We start from the raw sequence: 11,105 nt of genomic DNA, 5'->3' as shown, positions 1-11,105 counted from the left end.
CTTTGAAATACCTTTATATGAATATCTATAATTTTCTTGTTCTTGTAATAGAAAAAGTCTACCACAGCAGTTTGTTTACGTTGAAAAGAAGAAAGAAAATACTTGAATTCTTTAAAATTTTCAAAACCCACAATAATTTATGATGTGAATGTTTCTTCTCTCATGTTTACTTCCTTTTTACGCTGTTGTGCAGGTGTTGTATTTTGTACAGACACAGAAAACATCTGCGATCTAGTTTGTCCTGTATTTCTTTGTGATAGTTGTTGCTGTATTTGTGCATCTTCTCTCTCTTGTTTATTTTTTTTTGGGACTGTACTCTACGAGTTTAATTATAGAGTGTAGATATAGAAACTCTGCAAATATAAACATAATCACTAAGTGCTTGTTTTCTGTATTTATTGTGACTCAAAGTGGACATCACGTGTGTGCGCATTTGGTCATTAGTGCACGGCTGCACACTCGGGCCCAACGAACTGCACCTCGACTCGCATAATATCTTAATTTATAAAAGCCGCAGAGAAAGTGCAGCCACACTCAAACACTCAATCATTATTGTATAAGCGAGGCCGCAGATCGCAAAAATGTAATAGTTTTCTAATTAATTGTGTCTCCACACAACTCTTCCTCTGCTGTGTTTTGGTCGTTTACAGCTATATAAGGCCTCAATGGGCTCTGCTACTGCGCACAATGACGAAGCCGAAACCCTCTCGGTGTTAGCGCAGTTAGGACTTTAACAGGACAAAGTTGTTTTCATTTTGGCTTTGTGTTATTTCTTTATTCGGGAGTTTAAATCAGCCGCATTTTCAGCTTTAACAAGTTACGCACAGACTGAGGAATATGTGCGTACAAATCATATAAATGCACATTTTACCATGTGGAGAAAATGCACATTTCTCCAGAAATAATAATAGTAGTAATGATTTTGAGGCAGGTAATTTCTTGTGCTTTTGTGTTTTTACCAAAGTGGGGGGCTGCAGCATTAGCCTTTCTTTCAGTGTGAACTCCAACACAAAATAATTTTAGAAGAGCTAATTCAAATGCACACAACACTATACCCTATTTGAAAATAGTAGGAGCACAGGCATATTGTTTTGTAAATATGAACCACTGCTGCCTAGCTTGTCTTTTTTTATTCTAAATCAATCTCCTTCTAAATTACATTACACTTCGCAGAAACCCTCAGACTGAATCCGAGCAGCTGAGTTTTAGGTGAGAGACAATTTCCCATGTCTCGCATTTGTTTCCTGGGATAGGCCTAAATTGCCTTTTTGTGGTGGCGAACAATACGGACAGGATGCAGCAATTTCAAAGGCCAATCCAGCACATTTCCGCTCGGCTCGGACGAAAATGCCAGTTTTACAGCCCCTGTTGGAGCTCGGCTGTTTGTCTCAAATGCAGACGAACAAAGCAAACTCGACTAACTGGCTAGACGTCTGGGCTAAATTACTTTATGGTTTTAATGGAGGGTGGTGGTGGACGCGTTCAAAGGAGAGTCGTGCGCACATCGGGAGGACTCCTTGCCTGATGAGCCATCCGCAGCCCCTCCACACTACATCACATGAGTGGCCTATTAGCCCACAGTTAGATGGGAACACGTCAATAGTTATTGTTCATAAATATGGCTGCTGCAATGTACCCTGGTATACAGTACGAGCAGGTACAGGGGCCATGGCGTTAAATGTTAAAACACACACTTGGAGCTGGTTGTACAACACTGGAGTGTGGAGCTGTGTGCTTCCAGATGTGCTGGTAAACAGCTGCTTTATTTAAGGATAAAGACCAGAATCATTCAGGCTTTGGACAAATGGGGAGATCCTTTCTTTACACGCCACCGCTGTTTCTGATTGGTGGACTCACTCGGGTTAAGGTACGCATCTCGACACTAGATGACGCTGTTGGTCCACGTTTTGAGCAAAGTGTGTGTGTGTTGAATGGGTTTTTCTTTTTACAGCTCTGTGGCTTGGCTCAAAAATGAATAGCAACCTATCGATGACAAAATGACAGATATGGTCACCACCGCATTTGGCGTAATAGGCCACAGAGCAGCATTCAGGAATGTACTTAGGTGCTTGACGTGTTGACAACAGAATGTGTGCAGACACTGGATTTATTTTAAATTCATCTTTTATCATTATTATAATATTCAATATCCATCTATGTCTTTAGTTTAATATTTATTTCAGTTAATGCCAATTTTATGTTTTGAAAATCTTATCCCATCTCTAATATTCTATGAACTAACGTGGCTGACGTGGTATTTTTATTACCTTTCATCGTGTGTGCTCTTTGGAATTCCTCTCTCGAGCCTAGACATGAATTACTTTTAACGAGGGGCAACAATATATATATTTCTATAAATATATAAATAGATTATTACGACGTTATGTGTCTGTAATGTGGCTATTTTTTTAAAATTTTTTTGGAATTTTCAATGCTGTGAAAAATAATGTATCAGTTAAAAATGTTTTGGAGGAAAAACAAACCAAGTAAAAATATGATGAACACAGAGGCAGGAAGCGTATTAAAAATATATAATTACTACTTTAATAGCAGTCATAAAAAATTCAACATCAATTACATTGCATTAATACAATACATGGCAACACTGACAGCAGGAATAGCAACAGCATTATACAATGAATTGCATCACACAACAACCAAATATAATAATCACAATAGTAATAGTAATAACAATTTAGGACATGCAGTTTATTTTATTTAAAAAGAGCTACCTGCTTATTTGTACATTTCCATGTTTGACAATATAGGAGCAAATGCACCAGCGGTTCAAAGCACCGAAGAAATGTGCAACTATGATTGTCAATCTGCATATTTATAGAGTGTGAACGGTCTATAAATTCGCCCCGTGCGCCTTTCATATTTTACGATGATGCGTATAAAACGTCAGTAACCTCACAAAAACCACACTGGCATATTTGGAGAGAGAGGGGGGGAGGAGGAGGGAGAGAGAGAGTCCATACGGCTATTGAGCTGGGAAATGTGCGTGCGTTGATTGTGGCTAAACATCCCACGTAAAATTTTATGAACTCCTCCACGTGGGAGATTTACTGCTCATCCTCGTCGGTTTTACGGGGTCAGTAAGCGGCACCCTGTATTCATAGGTCGTGTTTATATTTGCGTGTGTCGGTGTTTTACAGCGCACGGTGCAAAGTGTGTCGCTCTGCTCCTGCAGCTCGGCGACGTGACACGGCCGGGGACGTTTCTGTGTGAAACCCCGGATGACTCGCCACTGTGTCACACGGCTCCATGTTGTGTTTTGCTTTTGTTACCGTTTTTGTAGCATTGCCTTTAACGAGCTCCTGCAGTCAGTGAAAGGTCAACTATTTTCTATTGGTGCGTAACCTTCGTTTGGGCCTGAGAGGGCAAACACCAGCTCACGACACCTTCACACGGTGGATCCTCCTGCTTCGTGCACCTCCACAACCTCCACGTCAACAAGACAACACGACAAACTGTACACTCAGACATGTGGTGGAAATGCATCATGCTGCACAGTCTTTATATATTTTAACCGTCCCCCCCGTCCCCCCGTCCCCCCGTCCCCATTCGACTCCATTGATCAGCTCGGCTTTTTAAGTTGTAAATACGACATTGATCACGTTTAAAGCCTCTTGGGTTGTTGGTTATGATTAGTGTAGCTCCTCTCAAGGTGGATATATATACGTAAGGGCCCACGTCTGACCGGTCACAGAGAGATGAAGGGGTGGGGGGGGGGGTGTGGAGGAGGAGGAGGAGGGGGAGTGGGGGGTGCGCCTGTGCATGGTGGGGGTGGTTGGGTGGGAAGCTCAAAAAAAAAAAAAAAAAAAAAAAAAAAAAAAAAGGAAAAAGACAGAAAAGAGCAGCGTCTGTGACTGTGCCGGGCGAGCAAGTCAGCTTTTAAACACATCCGAAGCACCAGCCATGAGCCGGGCTTGAGCCTCGAACAAAAAAAACACCACCACCCCACTCACGACTGCGAGAGAAATCCGATGAGAGGAACGGCTGGGAGAGAGTGAGCTGCCGTAGATTGTCCAAAGGGGCAGCGTTTCTCCTAGTTCCGGTTTGTCTGCCTGTGCGCGCTGCGCGAGTTGGGACCCTAAACAAAAGGCTGCCATCATCCTAAAGGAGATATTCCGCTGCGAGAGAGCCCGTCTGCTTGATGCCAACCAAACATGAGCTCCTATTTTGTTAACCCTCTTTTTTCCAAATACAAAGGCGGCGAGTCACTGGAGCCAACTTACTACGACTGCAGGTTTCCACAAAGCGTCGCCCGCAGCCACACGCTGGTGTACGGACCCGGAGCCGCCGCGCCGGGCTTTCAGCACCCGTCCCATCATGTGCAGGACTTTTTCCACCACGGGACCACGGGGATCACGAATCCCGGATACCAGCAGAACCCCTGCGCTCTGGCGTGCCACGGAGACGCAACGAAATTTTATGGATATGAAGCCCTTCCGAGGCAAACGCTTTATGGTACCCAGCAAGACGCGAGCCTAGCGCAATACCCAGACTGTAAATCGTCGAGCAGCTCTAACCCCGGAGAAGGACAAGGCCACTTAAATCAAAACACCTCTCCCACTCTTATGTTTCCTTGGATGAGACCCCACGGTCAGAATCGTACAATTATTTCCTTTTCTTTCTGTGTTGCTCGGTGCGCGCGCCTGTGAGTGCCTGTGTGTGTGTGTGTCTGTGTGTGTTTGTGTGTGTGTACGTGTGCGTCAGCGTGTGTCTGCCTGTGTGTGTTTGTCTGCATGTGTGCTGAATGTGCCTGAGCACATGTGTGTGTATATATACGTGTGTGTGACTCAATAACTATAAAACGAAATAAGTGAGGGAACATGATGGGGCACATACAACCTGTACTGCAGGCTGCTGTTCCTCTGCAGCACATGTCCATACAGGGCTGAGTTGTTGCTTTGAAAAGTGCCTTTTAAAACACTGGATTGCTCATCGCAGCTCATGACACCAGCTCTTTCAAGTCAATTATCGTTCACATAAGATATTTCACAAACTCCGGAAAGGCACTGTGTGGGGGGGAGGGAGGATGAATAAGTCATAGTTTAAAATATGATGCTACCACACAGCTCAGCAGGAGCATGCAGAGTGACAGGGGGGTTAGCTGCAGACACAGCATGTCCCGGTTTATACAGAATCCGGGTTTTAAGGATTTGGGGGTAATTCGACCCACAGGCCCAACGTGGCTCAGACTCAGACGGCCATAATCATAAAGGCTTTGTAGACATTACCTCTTCCATTCACGGATCATCATGTTCAGGCTATCAGGCTACATTAACTCCACACAGGTGTAAACCTCATTTTTATCTACTCAGAGACATTTAACATTAGCCATGTCCCCATCTGTTGTTACAGTGCACCTTCACCTCTTTCCACAATATACGTTCTCCTTATTTCTCTAGTTTGTGTGTGCGTGTGTCTGTATCTGTGTGTGTGTGTGTGTGTGTGTGTGTGTGTGTGTGTGTGTGTGTGTGTGTGTGTGTGTGTGTGAAAATCAGGCATTAGAAGCCATGTCACTAGAGAGGTAATCCATGCGTATTACCTTAAAGAGGCTTCAATCTGTTATAGACTATAATACACGAGGTTTGTAGGAACATGCCATAATATACATTTAATAATTCATAATTAATAGACACACTCTTGTAAAAAAAAATACAAAAAACACACTGTCTTCTCATACTCACCTATAGGAACTCTTGAGTGAAGTGGGCGTTAAATTTGCATCAGACAGCTGATCACTCCAGCAACTGTTAATGGCACAAACATGACGGAAAATTACCATTAATACTTAAAGGATTTTTATTTTGAAATTTCCCCTAAGAGGAAATAGATATTACTGATAATGTACACAACTTTTAAATAAAGGTATGCCACCGTCTGTATGGGTGGATATGAGTTGGCACATGGGGTGAACGTCAGGATTAAACGCCTATTCATGCTGATGGGGGAAAAAATATGCAATTCAATGCAGAATTAATAAAAGTCATCTGCATGTTTTTTTAAAAATGGGGAACCATCCTGCTAACTTTTGGCTTTATTTCATTCAAGCCCCAGGCAGACGGAACGGGAGGCAAACCTACAGTCGCTACCAAACTCTTGAACTGGAGAAGGAGTTTCTCTTCAACCCTTACCTGACCCGCAAGCGGAGGATCGAGGTGTCCCACGCCCTGAGCCTCACCGAGCGGCAGGTGAAGATTTGGTTTCAGAACAGGAGGATGAAGTGGAAAAAAGAGAACAACAAAGACAAGTTTCCGGGTCAGAGGGGAGAGGCCGAAGCCGAAGCCGAGGGCGAGGAGGAGGGCAACGAGGACGGTGAAGTGGAAGAGGCCGAGGAGAAAGAAGCGGAAGAGAAAGAAGAGACCAAGGAGTGATTTTATGGTCCTTTTTTATGGTTATATGGCTGAAAAAAGGAAGAAAAAAGAGAGAGAGAGGTCCCATAAACAGAGGAAGAGTCACAAGGAGGCAGAGAGCGTCAACTTTATGACCACCCTTTCATTTTGTCTAGAGGGAACAGGAATCCCAACAATATTGCTGTCATAAATAGACAAGATTCTCCCTTCTCACGTTTCTCCAACATCGCATTTCCATTTGAAATTTTCTAGAAGCTGCACAAGCTTGTGGCATTTTTGTTATGTTTTTGTAGTAGGAGAAGGGGGAATAAATCTAAAAACGCATGTTAGATGGAAAATGGCTTAGCTCTTATTATTATTATTATTATTATGACTATTATTTGTTTTTTAACTTTCACAAATTTGCTTTTTAATAATAACAACATCAACAGCCTAGCCAATAAGATCAAAGACATGACCAACGCCGACCTGTGTTGTAAATAGATTATAGCCTACATTCAAAAAATAAGATCATCATTTCAGTCAGAGTAACCAATGTAGGCCTATAACTTAGTAGTGAGTGTTCAGACATCATCTTCATCATCGCAGCAGTTACATTGGCTCTCAGCCTGTGTATAAACCCACACGTTTTATTCTTCTAATTGTTACTGTAAACTGTTTTACTCGTCTTCATGTGAATGGCCTAGACAAAGATAGCCATTATAGCTCCTCAGACATCTTCTTGTTTTCTAGGATAAACCAGGGAAATGCAATCGTTTGAAATCCTTTGATGCTACCTAAAACCTGGGGAAATTGCAATAGAGATTTCTGAATATAAGAGATTTCATATGGTTTTAATTTTGAAAGTGTTCTATATCAAAAAAACCTTATATTATTAAGTTATGTATGTAGCATTTACCCAATATTACAATATACACTTGTTTGAAGACAATTTGTGAGTCTTGGGAAGACAATTATAGCTCAAAGCCAAGCGAACAAGTTAGAGATTGTACCACGGCACTACCTAAACTCAGAGCCTTGCCTTTGCAGAATTTATATTCCACACTTACATGGCATCGCTCTGATTCGATCGCAAGCTATTTCCCCAACAACTAAAACTGCCTATGACGCACATTTTACTGTGTATATGATAATACCTGCTACAATTACAAGGATTAAAACAAAAAAAAGTAAGGGAATTTTTATTTCAATGTGCTGGTGATATAGCGTAGTTGTTTTGCACTGAATATAATCTTTATGTACGTCTTGTTATATATTGATGTGAACAATATGCTCGTTTCCTGGTGTTTCTCCTGTGAAAGACGGATTTGTGTGTCCCCCGCCATTGTTGATGTAAAATCACGAATAAACAAGATGGCTCACAATCATTTTCTGGGTTTTGTTATTGATATTACCGCATCGGTTGTTCTGCAGCTACTCACCGTCTTCCACGCATAACACGCACCGAAATATAACGCATGCATACGTAAAAGTGAAAGGACAGTAATCCACAAATTATTTTTATTTACTGATTGTCCAATTCACAGTCTTTCTCTGTAAGATCGAGACTTTTAGATGCCATAGAAACAATCAGAGCTCAATACACAGCCCTCACTTTTCATATCATCACACTTCAAGAGGTACTTTGAAACAAATAATCAACCCCTTCAACTGGAAATGCACCAATGCTGGTGTTTTGATGATGCTTTAATTTCCAGCCCATGTGCGCAGCATGTTTAACAGGCGGTGGCAGGAGGGAAGAGGAATGCTCGAGCATATTTAATCGCCCATTCTCAGAAGTTTGCATAATTTAAACTTTGCAACTCAATCGATTAAATAAACGCCAGACTTGCGTTTGCGCACGTATCCCTCCCTTTACCTTTTAAGGAGAGGCTGTGGGTCCCAGTCACAGCAGGCCCACTCTCCAAAGCCTGGGTCGTATTTGATTCATCTGCTTAATAAAATATCAAAAACAAACTTCCTCTCTTCGGGGAGGACGCCAACCTTTTCTTAATGAATCTTGGGATGAATGATGGCGGTTTGAGATGAGATTAACAAACATCTGCTGGCGTGTTATGTTCATCATCAGACTAAATAATGGCAGAGCATGAGGGAGGCTTGGAGCGCTGGAGGTGTTGCGTCCAGACGGAACCTCTGGAATCAAAGCGAGCGAGAGGCCAAGTGCAGGTAAAACACCTTGAGTCTCATCTTCTCTTCCTGCTGTGTTTATGGTCACCGCTTAAAACGAAACTCATATATGAGCAGCAGCCCCCATTAAAAGTAAGAGCCACGTTTATTTGTGCACAGCAACGTGCCTCAAATACATCAATCCGGGTCACTTCGAGTGTTGTTACATCTGCTCAAACACCAGGACCTGCTCGATTATATTCAGAGAAATCCGATCCCCTTTTTTCAAAACGTGTAATCGGACCTCTCTGTCTTCCACCTAGCGTATGAAGCAGATTGTCACACGTATTTCAGAGCTGCATTTTTACTATTGAAGGCCCAGACACGCCGCTGTGTTGCTGCCGCTGACTTTCCCTTTTTTAAATTTGACTTTCTCATACAAATTTATTAGTGCTACTTAGCAACTAATTGCTGCTGTCGTCTCTCCCTGTGGTTGGAGTCTGTGTCAAGCATCTAAATTATTTAAAGCTCCTGGTGAGTCCAAGTCGCTCTTCTTTTTTTAATCCTCCCAGGTAGGCCTATTATGATACTAAACTATTTGAGCCTATTAACTATTAAGTTGAGGTGATCCATTTGGTGTGTATGTGAGACACTGTGCGTAAATACTTAAACTGTGGAGACCGGTATCAGGTGTGAGCGTCAGGACACAGTTATCCCTCAGAGGAATATATACTAGGCCTATCTTTAAATTAAAATTCAATGTGTTTATTTTAATTTAAATTTAACAGGTGCAAAGTGGGATTTGGAAGATTCAGGCATATTTTATTCCATTTAAAAAAATAGACAGATAGAAAAGAAAGGAGCTGAAGCTGTTTGTTCATTTAATATTGTTTATTTACTTTCAACCCCAGTTCAACTAACCTGTGGAGAAAAACACGATCAACAACTGACAACATTTATTGTGCTTAATTGGTCAAATTCAACGAGTTGCATCAGAAGTACAGTGTTGCAGAATTTTCATTGTGCAAAGTCTTTTTTTAATTCAGAAATTCACTTTTAATATAAGACATGAAAAGTACAAAATCAATACAACAGAAGCAAATGGAGTTTTGCAGATGCTCACTTCAGTGTCGTTCACCTCTCTCTCTATTTTATTTTGCTTTATTTTTCCCCTGAATTAATCAATGTTGCTTCTAAGCGCATCCTCTTCATCCAGTGTCTTTATTCCTCTGTTTGCGTGCGTATCTTCTTTAGAACATTTCCGGATGTGTGTCCCCCCCAAGTCGCAGCAATTCTGTGCCACGGATTTCGGGGGGGCCTTTGTGTGTGTGTGCGCGTTTGTGTACTTTTACCATAGGGTTGACATTGCCAATAAAGTTTAGTGGACCCGCTGTAAACTTTATTGGCGGTGTAAAAGATGGGTCCACATCTTTTTTGACTTAGTGTGTGTAGCCGAGGCTCAGGGTGGAGATCACGGCCTGCAAGGACAACCTGCACCGCTCATCCAAGTACGTACAGAGACATTCTGATTATTTATTTCATTCGTTGCATAATTCCGTTTTTCATATATAAGTAAAGGTAGAGCTCTTTGCTCTGAGTAATCAAACCTGCGCGTTGTGCTCAAATTAAATGATTTCTCCTCTATTGTTCATCTTCGATTCTCGTATTTTCCATGTATTTCGATGCTGTAATTCTGCAGATGGCGAAATAATCATCTCATAAACCCAGTGGTTGCCTCGCGTTGTCCATATATGTCACATGTAAATTTCAGGTCCATGTTTTCCTAAGGCAAATATATAGTTTCTATACTCTGCATGTCCGGGAAAACCTGTAGAAAGTCAGAACCAGATTTACAGTGTGGCAGTAATGTTATTTCCTGCTTGTCATGAGGTCTGATAGTTGATGTGCTGCGGTTGCTCTCCGTTGGCTCCATCTCCACCTTACCTGCTTTTCCAGTTTGAGAAAAAAAAATATGATGGGTTGTAGCAAAACAGTCAAATTTGGCATAATTTTGACTTTTTCTATCATGGAACCTGGAGTGTAGAATATGCTTAATGTGTGGTGCAGTGACATGTGACAATTGAGATGTATTCCATCCTCTGTGCCAGCCAGGGAGACACAGGCCCTCATTTGGAAGTATAGTTTCGCCTGATCTAAGTTTAATAAGACCTCTGTGTCTCCACGTCTCTCTCCCCTCCCTCTCCTTCCTACTCAAACAGTTTTATTTCCCATTTCCCGTTGGCTCGGGCACCTACGTGTTGGCACACAGCCTGTCCACCGAAGCTGGGGAGGACTGTCATATCTCTCTGACGCGCGTCTAATTTTTGGCATATGTGGGAATCTTCCGTCATTTTCATGTCGTGTGGCCATTTTTACTTTTGTCACAGTGTGGGGAAAAAAGGAAAAGGAGAAAGATGGGTGCAAACATTCCTGGTTGTTAAAGGGAGAAATTTACAGCTGAGTAATAAAAGTTTACGACTGAATCCTTCCTGCGATTGGCTGCGGCGAGCCACGTGGCGTACGCTCTATGAACATGAACTTTATGCTGTTGTCTATTCTCTAGTCCTTCCCTTGTATCAGCAGCAGACCTCGCTGGGGCGTAGAAACCTCTTTTTTCTCCTTTAATCGAATATA

General features: G+C 42.1%; 1 protein-coding gene across 1 annotated transcript; it reads left to right on the top strand.

Annotated features, from left to right (window-relative positions):
* Positions 1–4,172: 4,172 nt before the first annotated feature.
* Positions 4,173–6,386, top strand: hoxc8a (homeobox C8a). The gene is made up of 2 exons (XM_061075026.1): positions 4,173–4,608; positions 6,064–6,386. Exons 1-2 carry the CDS (start codon positions 4,173–4,175, stop codon positions 6,384–6,386), a joined length of 759 nt encoding a protein of 252 aa, XP_060931009.1.
* Positions 6,387–11,105: the final 4,719 nt, after the last annotated feature.

The sequence above is a fragment of the Limanda limanda genome, chromosome 7 (assembly GCF_963576545.1).
Source record: "Limanda limanda chromosome 7, fLimLim1.1, whole genome shotgun sequence".
Lineage (NCBI taxonomy): Eukaryota > Metazoa > Chordata > Actinopteri > Pleuronectiformes > Pleuronectidae > Limanda > Limanda limanda.
This window is presented reverse-complemented; position numbering and strand designations above follow the sequence as displayed.

What these genes read in the sequence shown, in the direction of transcription:
- hoxc8a (XM_061075026.1), top strand. Translation starts at nt 4,173, where the DNA reads ATGAGCTCCTATTTTGTTAACCCTCTTTTTTCCAAATACAAAGGCGGC. An exon ending in TCCTTGGATGAGACCCCACG is followed by an intron (nt 4,609 to 6,063) that starts GTCAGAATCGTA and finishes ATTTCATTCAAG; the next exon opens with CCCCAGGCAGACGGAACGGG.